The 14,299-nt window shown below is 39.8% G+C and overlaps 1 protein-coding gene across 9 annotated transcripts in view; it reads right to left on the bottom strand.

Annotated features, from left to right (window-relative positions):
- Positions 1-14,299, bottom strand: part of GK (glycerol kinase) — a 77,399-nt gene that overhangs the window by 33,524 nt on the left and 29,576 nt on the right. For 5 of the 9 annotated variants that reach the window (XM_032619781.1, XM_032619785.1, XM_032619782.1 and 2 more), the window contains exons 5-8: positions 8,031-8,114; positions 4,600-4,676; positions 2,367-2,504; positions 152-261 (exon numbers count right to left, since the gene is read on the bottom strand). In XM_032619781.1, the coding sequence (XP_032475672.1) occupies positions 152-261; positions 2,367-2,504; positions 4,600-4,676; positions 8,031-8,114 (409 nt within the window). The remainder of the gene's footprint in view (positions 1-151; positions 262-2,366; positions 2,505-4,599; positions 4,677-8,030; positions 8,115-14,299) is intronic. The other 4 variants (XM_032619784.1, XM_032619787.1, XM_032619790.1 and 1 more) reach the window with 2 other exon arrangements.

Here is a 14,299-nt window from a genome sequence, read left to right as displayed (position 1 = left end):
TTAAAAGGATATACAACACAGACTTGTATATTGTAGTTGAAATATCAACAGTTAAAGTTTGGTGCTCCACTAACATCTGTAAATAGTAAGATTTAGGTTATAAATGGGCAACACACTTGGAAAACTATTCTTAGGGCAAAATACAACTCACTCGCAGAGCTCTTTATCCCATTCCAAAGAATGGATGTTGAAAAGCATCGTCCTGCTTGCATTTGTTACATCTGTACAATGGACACCGCCACTGGCTCCTCCTGTCAAGCTCTGGACAGAATGAAAAGGACATGTTAAATCTGTACTTATTTGCAATTTAATTTACACTTTGTCAAGACCCATCATCAGTTGCAGAGCACATAAGGCAGGAGAATGGAACATTTCAATTACTTAATTTTTTAGTTTTCAGCAGTGTCCAACAGAAATATAATGTAATTGAACCACACTGAGCCACGTATGTACTTGAATATTTTCTAGTAGCTACATTTAAAAATATAAAGAAGCAGGTGAAATTAATAATACTACATATTTTATTTAATCCAATGTATCCAAAATATCCTTTCAATATAAAAAATTATTACGGAGACATTTTACCTTCTATTCTGTGTACTAACTCTTTGAAACACAGTGTACATTTTACACTCACGCACATCTCAATTCACACCCGCCACATTTCAAGTGCTCAATAGTCATATGTGGCGAAGTGGCTACCATACTGGACAGCAGTTCTAGCTAACTGATGGTTAAAGAAAAAATTCAGCTTTTGTTTTCCTCCTCTTATCTTTGGAAGATGCAGAGTCTCATTAAATTTGGCAAAGTAAAATACATTGAAATGCCTGCCTCTTAGGATCTTACTGAACCCTGTATTGCTGTTGTTGCTCTTGTTGCATTTGTCTGTGTGTGTATGTGTGTGCGCGCGTCCGCGTTTTGGAATAACAATTCTCATTGGGCTGTGCCTGCAGTGACCCAAGCACATATCCTGAAAGCAGTTTTAAACTCTCTAATGTTAATACCCTTGTACCTGAACTGCAAGGACTGCTCCTTCCTTTCATGTAGAATCAGTGAGAAGTAAGAAAGGAACAAAAGTGGGGAAATGGCAGCTCACAGTTCCACATCTTGTCTTAGTCTGGCTCCAGGCAATTGTGAGAATTACTGTCAGAATTATTTCAACTGTGACCGACACGTATGAAAACTGCTGGCCATGAGCACAATGCACAGCATGCCCTGGCCAAGCACAGGGAGGGTTGGAGAAGGCGCTACTTCCTGATAGGGGGTTTGAAAGATCTGCTCTGTGGATCTGGCAAGTGAGAACAGGGGCAGTGTTCCCTTGAAGCTCCCCTGAATGTTGGAAAAGATAATCATATACTTAGAGCAGTGTTTACAAGTGAAATTATATGTCTGGCATTTGCTTTAAATCATCCATGGGGAGAAAGAGTGAGTACAGTTGAAACAAGTTTGGCCACAGCTGACTACTGTAGCTGACTATTGTTCTAGAGGTTCATGACGCTATTCCCTCCGCTTTTTGGGTGTATTTGAAAATGCCCTTAATAAAAATAACAGAGGAAGAGAGAGAGAGACAGAGAGAGAGAGAGAGAGAGAGAGAGAGAGAGAGAGAGAGAGAGAGAGAGAGAGAGAGAGAGGAGAGAGAACGAAGAGAATGAACATGTACTTTTAAGATATATAGATATCTGGGAAATGTTTGTTTCTACTCATCCATGTTCAGCTTAGGCAAAAAGATTATACATCAGAAATTTCCACTATGATTTTTCGTATTGTGACTTAAGTAAAAGTCAGCTGTGTGATGTTGAAAGCAAATGTTCAAACGTAGCCTAGGTGTTTTATCATGTTAAATAGTAGAAAATAGAAGAAATAAATAAATTTCTTCTAGGAAATGACTAGTGGAAAAGAAGTACAGTTGACCCTTGAGCAACACAGATTTGAATTGTGCAGGGGCACTTATACGTGGATTTTAAAGATAAATAATACAGTACTACATGATCCGCAGATACAGACAGCTAACTATCCACGGCGGGTCCTAGAACCAAGCCCCTGCACATAGCAAGGGATTGTATGATAGGCAGCAGATAAAGGCTACTTAAATTTACTAATTGCTAATTACCTAAATTAGTTAGTCTAAAGGTAATAGACATGAGATGTGGTTTTGGTAATCATCCTCCATTTTTGCTGAAATAAGACAAGAAAAAAATCAAGAGGAAGCAGGCAAAAATGCCTCTCAAATGGAGGCTGAACTGTTCTGCTGTTTCTTGAATGGCTTTTCTTAATGATGCTGCCAACTAAAAAGTTTGAAACTCTTTGTAGAAGAAAGATAGGCAGTTTAAAAGTTTTCTCCACACACACATGATATTTAAACGTACCCAAATAAGCCATGAATCAACGGTCCCAAAAAGAGCTCTATCTTCTTCAACTGCCTTTTGAACTTTTCTCACATTGTCAAGGAGCCAACGAAGTTTCACTGCACTGAAATAAGTGCTAAGTGGAAGGCCTGTCTTGGACTAAAAACAGTTATGAAATTCAGCCAGGAAATTAAATTCGTAACAGCTTAAAATAAAACACCAAATCAAAAAACTCAACAAATCACAAAATATTCAATGGCCCTAAAGGCAATCCTACAGTATTATGGATAAAAATACTTTTCCTATCTCATGGCACAGGAAAGCATGTTCATGAAAAAAGATCAGAGTGGTAGGTTTGCAGTTCAAAGAGCATCCACATAGCAAGGTAAAGAGAAAATTAAATGACACATGCCCTGCAATCTAGATAGTTAAGACACAGATGTTAACTTTTGTGACAAGTTAGGATTACATACAGAAGCTAGCCCAAAACTCTGCTTTTTATTTTATATTCCATGAAAGTGATATTTAAACTATTGAAAATCAGAGAGAATATCAATTCATAAACTAATGACCACAACCAGAAGATTGTTTTAAAACATATAAGCCTTAACAATATATCTATGTGTGTAAAAAATCTAATACATATTCAATACACATATTCAAATAGCATAAAATTGGTGGAGAATAAAGTAGAGCTCAAAGACACGCCAGATTAAAGCAACACAAAGTTGTTCTATTTAAGAAAGTAGTTGCCAGTCGAAATATAATGTTGTATACATGAAACTTATATGATGTTACAAACCAATGTTACCTCAATAAACTAAAAAAAATAGTATATATATATATAAAAGAAGGTAGTTACCTAAATTCAGCAAATAGATTGAACAAAGGGAAGGTGAACTGAATAAAGCTTAAAGGGTAAAAATGAAACATGGGCTTATCAATCTTCCTTGAGAATGGATCAGGTCCAACTCATTTTTGTTAGTATATTAAACACTGTATTTATAAGGGCTGGTGAAAGTGGTTAAGAAAATACATACATCAAAATAATGCAACTATCTTCCCCTTCTTGATCCCTATTCTCATTTATCACCCAACTACAGAAAGTGATCCCTTTTCCTTCTCATCTCCCATGGATATGTTTAGTAAAAAAAGCTCAAACCAAAGGATATAACACTTTAATGCAAGCTTGTAAGTTAAGAATCTTAACTCATAGTTTTCTAGCTTTCCTAGAAAAAAAAGATCAATGCTCAAAAATAATAAAAGGAAATAACATATGGGAATATGCTTCTTCGATTTGAAGGACCAAGGGTCATCCCACAAACCAAATAGTGAGGTAGCATATAAATAGCTCATTTTCATGATTTAAGTAGAAGGTGTAAAAGTTGCCGAAAATGGCTTTGGAGAGAAAAACATGCACCCCTTGAAGCAAAGTGCAGCTGGAGGTCAGGCGTGAAGGCTGGGCAGGTTGACCAAGAGAACAGAATAGGAAATGGGTGAGGGTATACTCAGGACAAGGCTGAGGTTATTTGGGTGGGTAATGGTAGGGGATGGTTTGTTAGACTGCTGCAATGAATGGGATTTGAGCACTAGCTTCAGAACCAAGAACCACAAGAAACTGCCATTTAAGAGTCCCACTGACAAATATAAAGGGAATAAACCAAAAATAAAAAAGAAAGAAAAAAAAAGGAATTTCTTTTTGGACAGTAGGAGAAATTGGCCTTGACCTTGCTAAGAAAAGTACCTCGCCTGTTTCAAAAATTTTCTCTCCCTTCATTTATCTGAAGAGAGACCTATATAAGGACTGAAAATTAGGCATTTTTTATTGGCTTCTTCATACGAAGAAAGTGGAAGAGGAGTTCAAGTAAAGGCTGGAGTGTCTTCTAGTTTCTCTCCCTGAATCCAGATGCCTAAAAACTCAAAAGCACGTAGAACTTTCTTTGATGGACAGTTAAAAAAATAAGAGAGAGAAGGATTTGGAAAGCACGGTTGAATTACAGGAAGCACTCCGTGAGGAGTATGGTTTAAGCCACTGGGACACCTCATTATCCCCCTCCAGCCTATTTACCTTGGAATATTATTCCTCCAATCTACCACAGGGCAAGGAAGATAGAAAGGTAATTATCTGTGGAGAAATATTCTATCAATTGTATCAAATAACTACTGTGCAATAAGATGTAAGGCCTGGTGAAATCTCCAAACTTTTTTTGTTAAACAGGCATTTTTATAGTATACTTTTGAAGAGATCTCTTACCTTGACAAAGTTATTATTTCCTGGAATTCGTTTACTAAGACTCTCAACGGTAGACTGGGTTCTTAGGTCAAGCCACACTATAGACCAAAATACAATAATATATATGAAAAACTTCATTTAAAAAAATCAGATCTTTATGAAATCACTGTCAAGGATAGGAGACAGATTAGTTTCCATAAGCAATTAAAATGCTACGGCTTTCAAAAGACAGAAATTAGAAAATTAGAAATGAATGGGCATATTGTTAGAAGAGAGGATAAATTTATGAGGGAGAATTTGAAGCTTTTATGCAAAATTATAGGCCAAGTTAGGAGAACAATACATACCTGAGGGTGCTGATTTTGTATCCTTTTTTATAGAAAAAAAATGAAAAAAATTTTTGGATATGGATTTTCTATGCATACATGAGTGCAGAGAAAATCTAAACGCTAGGCAGGCTAGTTTCCAGGGCAAAATGCACAGCCCAGGATCACTGTACCATGTATAAAGCATGTACCTTAGAAAAACTTGGTAGCAGTTTGTGACAAAGTAGAGAACCTGATACTATTATAGAGGGGGAAAAAAATAAGATTCGGTCGCTTATGTACAAATTGCTTATTTACATTAAACTCTTTAAAGGTAAGCTAGAATCCAGAATCGCTACAAGAATTATTTAAAGCTCACCATTCTTTCTCCATGCTAGATTGTAAAAAAACTCCCCATTTTAACAGATCAATGTTGTTTTCACTAAATAACTATCATCCACTTTCTGATCCCCCAGTAGAAAGTTCTGTTCTGCTTTACGGCAGAAGGCTTGAGACAGAGAATGCATTAAACAGTATACAGAGCAATTGCAAAAGGTAAACAATAGGATCAGCTGAGCTTTATTTGTCAGATTTCAGGTTTGTACTTAACTTTTATAACTTTTAATCTGTGAGTGGTCACTCGATATTTGTAGGCGCTGACTGTGCTCAGACGCCTCCTAAAAACACAGTTTATTTAAAGGGCACCAGGAAGATGATGCGTACTTGCCCACTGCACGTGTGAGTGCCGGCAGTTACTGTCTGGTCCGGCTCATCCTTAACTGTACTATTCCTTTCTCTTCATTCAAAAACCAGTTGTTTCCTGTCCTGAATTTTAACCAATTCTTTTAAATTACTTAAAGCATCATTTCCCTTGAGGGCTTGCCTGTGCTTGATTGTGACAGTGGCTACTTTGCACAAGAATTAAATCAGGGGCTTCGGGACACTATGCTCTTCCCAAAGGTGGGGAAAACTTTAAGAAAACAAGGCTCATCATAACCAAGGAAACAGGACACAAAGAGGAAGACCATGGAAATACATAGCCTCGCAATGACATCTGCATTTGCTGCCCAGCATCCATTCCTCTTGCTGCTGGGAGCTGTATCTTTAATTCTCTTTAGGAAGTCAACTCTCCCTCATCCTCAGCCTGAGATTCAACCCTACCCCCAGGTCCAGTATCGTGTCCCCAGTGAGCGGTTCAGGAGAGGAGCAAATCAGCCTCTGATGTGCTCTGATGTGGTCAAATCAGCCCAACTGAGATTTGTGCTCAGTCTGAAAGAGTCCCTGTTCTCAGCTCAGCTTGGGAGTGCGTAGCTGGGCCTGCTGCCCTCTTGAATAGAGAGCTGAATCGGCCACATCTGGAGCCAACCCAGAAGAGACAGACCTGCGGGGGATCCAGGCGATACTGTCTGACTTGAGAATCAAACAGCACCTGAACCAAGCTACTTGTAGAATTCCTTTTTTTCCCCTTATAACTTCACTTACTTGGGGTTCAGTCTTCTATTACTTGCCCTGTGACTGATACAGCCATTAGCAGCAGCGCTGTGGAGTTGGCAAGGTCTCCCATGTCCAGGGAACAAGGGAAATCTGCTTTGTACACAGTGGCAGTGTTGTGCGACTGTGACAGAGGTAGACCTTCCTCATAGGCAAGCAACCCTAGCAGGTGTTAAAGGCTTAACCAGAGGAGTTGGGAAAAGTAGAGGAGGTCGAGAGAAAAGTTTTAAACCTATGACAGGTGGAATTAACAGCACATCTCAATCCTCAAGTGTTTGAAACTACAGTGGGCTAGGGGTTTAAAAATCAGTGTATTAATAGTTTCCATTACCTACTTTACAAAAACGAAATTAAGATGCATTAGGATGGAAAATGCCAGCATTCACTGGACTCTGTAGGATAAATATTGACCTGTGAAACGCTGTTTTAGTTATGCTGGCTTGTTGAATCATGAGGTAAAATCTATTTCTTACCAAGGGACGTGAAAACCACTGCTCTAGGCTTTTTGTTTACTGACTCAAAACCTTCCAGATCAGCATTTTTCGACATTTAAATGGACATAAAAATCACTAGGGAGATTAAAGATAAACCCCACTCCCAGAAATTCTTGGCTAGTAGGTCTGCGGAGGGGGGCCCAGAAATATACCTTTTAAATAGATGCCCCTCCTCTTTAAGAAACACTGCAGTGGTTTAAGACTCAACATCAGTGGTTCTGATCCAGAAAGCACACCAGAACCAACTGGAAAACTTTGAAATCACACATCCCGGTCGGTCCCTACATTGTAGGATTCTGGTTGCAAGTCCAGGCAAGGAAGGCCTGAGTCTTTCTACCTATGTTATTCAGTGTTATACTACAGCTTGAGAACCTCTTTTTTAGGGAATGTTCTTTAGGATACTGAATTTGTTCCAATCATTAATTTAAAAACGAAACTAAAGACAAACTGATGATCAAGTGGCTCTCTGAGTTCCAGGGGCTCTGTGATTCTACTGCTCCTTGACAAGGACTACTTAAGAAATTGGGCACGACACTCCTCACTTGAAAGCTTCCAAGTAGCCACAGTGGTATGTGCAGAATAAGCCCCTCACCAAAAGGAGTCAAAACACTGGAGGTGAAATCTACATCTTCTGGCTTTGCCACCAACAAGCTATGTGACCCAAGCAAGTCACGTTACCCTTCGTGGCCTGGGTTTCCAGAATATAAAATAAGGCAGTTTGGACTAGATGGCCTCAAAAGTCCCTCTCCTTCCATTATTCCATGATCACAGAAGGCTGGCATAATTTTTACTTTGTTTTTATAACCCCAGGGTTTAAAGCAATTAGAATACATGGGATGAATTAGTAAAACTTCCAAAGAGAAAAATGTCAGTGGTCGGTATACTACTAAGCAATTCACAAATGCTCAAAATTAACTGAATTAAGAACAAAAAAAATTAGACAACTCATTAAAGAAGCTAAGATGGCAGAATTACATTTGCAGAATAAGAGACCAAAAGCCAAAGAGAAGACCCCAAGCTGGAGGACTAAGCCCCTCGTGGAGATAATTTCTGAGAACAATCAAAAGAAGGGCCAGATCCAGATCCAGCAGCAGCAGTCAATTTCCCCCAATGGGTCCGAGTTGGAAGGCCGGGAAGGGAGCAAGGGCCAGAGCACCAATACCTGAGGCAGCGCCAGCAGCTGGAACTGAAGAGCCAGAGGGAACAACGGCAACTGGATCTGAAGGGCCAGGAGAAACTGGAGCAGCTGGAGCATTAGGAGAAATAATGGCAATTCATGCTAGAGATGGCCAGGTTCAAGGTTTGCGTTTTCTTGCTGACCATTTAGGAAATGGTAGATCACATGGGCAAGTTCATCAGGATGAACATTTTCCTACACATTTAAGCGTAGAAAAAGAGAAGGAAGAGACATGGAGTGGAAGGGGAACAGAGGCAGTCCAGTCAGAGTCTCTGGTTCAACAGCATTTCCGTTTGGACAAGGACCAGGTAAATATCTGCTTCTTGTTCAGGATGACTCTTCCCTACCTTGTCACAAATCTATGTCCTAGTTAGGAAAGTGGCTCAGTTGACTTCCACCCAACCACTGAATTGAAAGGCTATGTGATGCAGTGAGAGAGTGCATCCCTAAGGGACTTCTGAAAGGAATGCTAAGGAGCATTAGCATTGTAGCACTGCTGCAATCTCTGCTGGGGTCACCTGCAGAAAGGCATAAATGGGTGGCTTTGGGAAGGCACAGCTCCAGGAAAGCACTTCCCTGGTAGGGTGGCAGGAGGTGAAGTTCATCTCCACAAAAAGCAACAGCATATCTAAAGGGAACAGGGAATTGCTAAGTTCCAAAGTGATTCGGAAAAACATCAGAAAAAGGAAAATAGAGTCCAGAATACCATACAGCCTGTTTCTAGAACACATGTCCCTTACTTAGACCAAATAAACTGGATTTAAATGGTTCAGACCACCAAGTGAATACGTTAAAAAAAAACCCAACTTGGGTGATCTGAAATTTTTATTTGTACTAAATAAAGTCACATCCAATGTATGTCTGGTGGATTTAGTTTGTTCTGAAAACAAAGTTTTAAGAATGAAGAAAAATGCAGTTGCCTCAAAGCCCACGGACCAAGGTTAGTTCAGTGATGTAGTGACAGCACAGAGGAAGAAATCATTTTTAGAATATTTAGAAGTTTGCATCAGTTTTGGTTAGTCATAACAATAGAAGGGAAATATACCTAAGGAAAAAAAAATAAGCAAACACACTAAATATAAACTAAATTATTTTCAGTTGCCTAGAAGCAAAGGCAAATAATACATCTCCTCTGGATGGTTTGCTATGAGGCGCTACTGGCCTGACAGAAAGGGAGATGAAGGTAAGGCTCCAGGTTTTGGAACACACCCTAAGCAAGGACTGCTGACAGTTATACAAAGTGTTATCGGGTCATTTTGCCCACAGTAGACATTACATCTAGTAAACCAGATTTAACTGCTATGTGTTACCACTAGCCAAAAGTTAAGCTATTAATTAAGCTGGGTAAGAGGTCATTTGCAAAGGGAAAGAGGCTGTCCCTCACCTGATGACATTTCCAGAAATCAGGTGGGGCCGAAAGAAACATGGAGAGTTGGGGGGGGGGGTGAATTAAAACATGCATGTCAAACTTTGGGGGCTGAAACCTATTTCAGCTCTTAGGTGTATAAATGCCAAAATGCCAATGGCTGACATGAGTGTGTGTGGCCCCAGGTAAGCTCTGCATTTTCCCTAAGAACACCTGTTGTATATAAATCAGCCATTTCATCTGGCATTCCTGGACTGAAAAGGCTATCATCTAATTCAGAACAATGGCCATGTTCTGAACACTTACTGAAGGCTTATAGTCTGCTAGGCACTGTTTTAAGTGTCCTACATGTATTAACTCATTAATCTTCACCTCAAGCTTTTGAGACCCATACTTTTACTTTCTCCAGCTTAACTGCTGAGGCAACAGGCACAGAATGGTAGTAAATGGAAAAGGCAGAGTCTGAATCCAGAATGAAATCTCTACGATATAGGTACAGTCAGGATGAAGTCAGTCTTAAATAGAACATGAAAAAATACCTCACACTTGAACTCTAATTTAGTTTCTTTTTATTTAAACTGGCCAGAGTTGAGGAATTCAATCACTGCAAAATATGGCAGTATTTCTTTATCCAGGATTGATGGAGATGTCAGGCATTCAAAGAACCATGTAATAAGAGACTTGACAAAATGAAAAATAAGTGGATCGTGATAGGGCTGAATACTCTAGATTTTACAAAAGTAAAAAGTCTGCTCCCTTCCATAGCAAAACAATAAAAAACAAAACCACACCTTTGTTGTTTAAGGCCAAGCATGCTTAGGAGTTTTAGGTGGTTTGCCATCTATGGTTTTCTTTCATGCTGATACTCTGAAACAGAACCCAGTTCCAGGAGAGATAGAAGAATTGAGCTCAGTGTTCCTTCAGATCTCAACAGATGACTAACCAGGTTGAATCACTGGCCCAGGGTTAACTAGCATGTAAAAATAAAAAAAGGCAAAGAGGATAACCAATGTTTAAAACTGCCATACTCTGCATAAAGAGTTATGTGTCATAGGGAACTTTAAATCCAATACCTTAAAAAAAATGTTTGCAATCCCAACTAAATAAGGAATAATGACTCAGAGACACATTTTGTTGGTGGTTTTCTTTAGTATACTAAAGTTCTCATTAGTATAGTAAAGTATACTGTACTAAAGTATACTAAGTATACCATACTCACTCAAAATTAGTGACTCTTGCCTTCCTGGATATTAGTCCCTACTACGAATAATATTTTTATATTAAATCATGAATTGTGCTCTACAGAAAGCTACCGATATGAGGGTCATATTGCACTAGGCTTGCTATGTACACCGATCAACTTCAATAGTGGGTGACGAAACCTGGACAAGAAGAGGGGAAAGAGCTGGGCCATCCTAGTTAGGCCAGAATGTTTCACCGGTAACATTAGTGAATATGAACACACTAAATGTCAATTGATTCAAGCCTTCCCCCACTCAACATCTGAACCACCTGTGTAGTTTTGTGCTTCTTTATCAATTTAGTCTACGGTGCATTTGTAAACCCAAACCTTCTTTTCAATACTACTTAGAAGACAGCAAGGCCTGTAGACCACTAAAAAAGAGTTGGTTTTGGAAGGAAAAGGCTTAGAAAAAGGTGGAGAGTGGGGTGGAGGGAATCCTTTGGAAAATAGTGATGAAGATAATGCTAAGAGGGAGAGAAAAAAGTGCCAGAGGGATGAGGAAAACTAAAGGTAGGGGAGAGAAGTCAAAGGCCTGCTTCATTCAGATCCAGGGCCACAAAGCTGCTGCAATCCACCTGTGAGGCCATCATGGTAAATGGCTGCATCATGGCACAGTGACTGGGAAGCAGGGATGCATTTTGCCTATACCTCAGATACCACACCAGTGTTCACCTCGCCTATCACAGAACTAACACATGAATTCTTAAAACAATATGAAACTTCTAAAACAGGCCACCTCTACTCTCATAAGCATACCATTATAAAAGATGTCAGTAAACAAATACACCTTTATTGCGAGGAAGAACAAATAGCCTTTCTCAGTCTTCAACTTCTTCACCTAGCCTAGTTCATGTCCACTAATAGGCCCCTGAAATTCTCCTCTCTGTTACTGTACTGGGGGTGCGTGGATTGCTTATTGAGGACTCCGAGCCATAAAAATGGCGACACAAAAGGCAATTAAAAAAATGTAGACTGCCCCTCTCATTTGCTTGTCTATAACAAATACTGCTCATCAGTTATATAATTTACTAAGTAAAGAGAGAAGAATGAAGAGGAGCAGGATAGGCCTTCAGTGACAGAGATTTACAAGAGAGAGGGACAAGGAAGAAAGAAAACATGGGGGGGGTAAAAGGAGAAAACCCACAGACTCTGATATGAAAAAAGACAAAGAAGCTCAAAGACAAAGATATGTAAAAATCTGATTCTGTTTCCATCAATCCCACCTTGTGTTGTTTTAAGATAAAGCTGCTAAAGATTTATTATTGTGTTGATATTCTCAACTGAAAACTTGCACGGAGATATGACACCTTAGTGTTTTCCTAGATGGAATAAAACTGGAGGTGGAATCTACCCTTGTCATTACTTAGTGGCTTCTCTTCCCAGCTAATTACTCTTCTGTCCTCCTTTTCTATGCCCCTTCCTAATCTAGCCTCCAAATTCCTATCCCTAGCCTCTCTGTCACAAAGGCAAGCAAGGTGATTGCCTGGTTTGTCACTATATGCCTAGGGGTCATCACAGAACCTGTCTACAGAAAGGTACCTAAACTTCTGTTGAATCAATTAATTTTACCTTCATTCCTATGGTGAATTCTTCTGTAATAAACTGAGACTATCTAAGTTAGCAACTTTTAAGTCTACATTTTGAACAACCTCTTTACAACAGAGCTACAAATTCTAACTGTCCAGAAATGAGCTTTGATTGCAAGTCCAATATTAACCTTGTCCAAGAAAGAAAGCCATTTTTCTCCCACGTTGGTACTCTTTCAGTATTACTTAATTTCCTTCTGTTCTCTCAGGCTAAAAATCTTGCAGCCCTGTTTTATTTTCCCCTCATCTTTATGCCCTATTCAATTTCCAAACATACCAGCTGCATCTTTCCTCTGAAAGGTCTGGCAAAGTTGTCTCTCCATTCTTACACTCTAATCCCATTAGCTCATTAGCAGTCTCAATTAACTCCTTTGCTAGATTTTACTGAAGAGAGTAATCTTGTCATTTTTTTTTTTTTTTTTTTGCGTTACGCGGGCCTCTCACTGCTGTGGCCTCTCCCGTTGCGGAGCACAGGCTCTGGACGCGCAGGCTCAGCGACCATGGCTCACGGGCCCAGCCGCTCCGCAGCATATGGGATCTTCCCGGACCGGGGCACGAACCCGTGTCCCCTGCATCGGCAGGCGGACTCTCGACCACTGCGCCACCAGGGAAGGCCCATTGTCATTTTTTTTTTTTTTTTTTTTTTTTTTTTTTTTTGCGTTACGCGGGCCTCTCACTGCTGTGGCCTCTCCCGCTGCGGAGGACAGGCTCCGGACGCGCAGGCTCAGCGGCCATGGCTCACGGGCCCAGCCGCTCCGCGGCATGTGGGATCTTCCCGGACCGGGGCACGAACCCGTGTCCCCTGCATCGGCAGGCGGACTCTCGACCACTGCGCCACCAGGGAAGCCCCCCATTGTCATTTTTAATATAATTACTTACATGTCTGGATATAAATGCTTTCTATTTGTCCTTCCTTCCTGTTTCTACTCCTTTTTCTTTCCTTCTTTTTCACAGTCATTCCATTTTCCCCCTTTATAAGCCTGTGACTTACACACTATTCACTCTCTTACTGCTTACCCTAGAGATTACAATATGCATCCTTGACAATACTGGGACCACAAGACACTTTAACCTCATCTACCCCATATTCCTTTCATGTACTACTGTTGCCATGTAATACTTAAAATTTTAATATATTTTGAATATCACAATACATTATTTCTTTATACAGTCAAAATTCATTTAGATTGACCTACATATTTACTAGATTTATTATCTAGATTTAAATCTATTTAGATTTAAAAAGATTTAAATCTATTACCTAGATTTATTATCTAGGCCTCTGCATTCCTTCCTGCATTGCCAAATTTCCACCTGAGAACATTTTTTCCTTCTCCCAGAAAAACATTATTTATTTATTTTTTTTTTTACATCTTTATTGGAGTATAATTGCTTTACAATGGTGTGTTAGTTTCTGCTTTATAACAGTGAATCAGTTATACATACACATATGTTCCCATATCTCCTCCCTCCTGCATCTCCCTCCCTCCCACCGTCCCTATCCCACCGCTCCAGGTGGTCACAAAGCACCGAGCTGATCTCCCTGTGCTATGTGGCTGCCTCACACTAGCTAGCTACCTTACGCCTGATAGTGTACAGATGTCCATGCCACTCTCTCACTTTGTCACAGCTTAGCCCTCCCCTCCCCATATCCTCAAGTCCATTCTCTAGTAGGTCTGGGTCTTTATTCCTGTCTTACCCCTAGGTTCTTCATGACATTTTCTTTTCTTAAATTCGATATATATGGGTTAGCATACAGTACCTGTCTCTCTCTTTCTGACTTACTTCACTCTGTATGACAGACTCCAGGTCCATCCACCTCATTACAAATAGCTCAATTTCGTTTCTTTTTATGGCTGAGTAATATTCCATTGTATATATGTGCCACATCTTCTTTATCCATTCATCCGATGATGGACACTTAGGTTGTTTCCATCTCCGGGCTATTGTAAATAGAGCTGCAACGAACATTTTGGTACATGACTCTTTTTGAATTATGGTTTTCTCAGAGTATATGCCCAGTAGTGGGATTGCTGGGTCATATAGTAGTTCTATTTGT

This window comes from Phocoena sinus, chromosome X (genome assembly GCF_008692025.1).
Source record: "Phocoena sinus isolate mPhoSin1 chromosome X, mPhoSin1.pri, whole genome shotgun sequence".
Classification (NCBI taxonomy): Eukaryota; Metazoa; Chordata; class Mammalia; order Artiodactyla; family Phocoenidae; genus Phocoena; species Phocoena sinus.
Note: the sequence above shows the minus strand (reverse complement) of the source record. Positions and strands in the feature narration are given on the sequence as shown.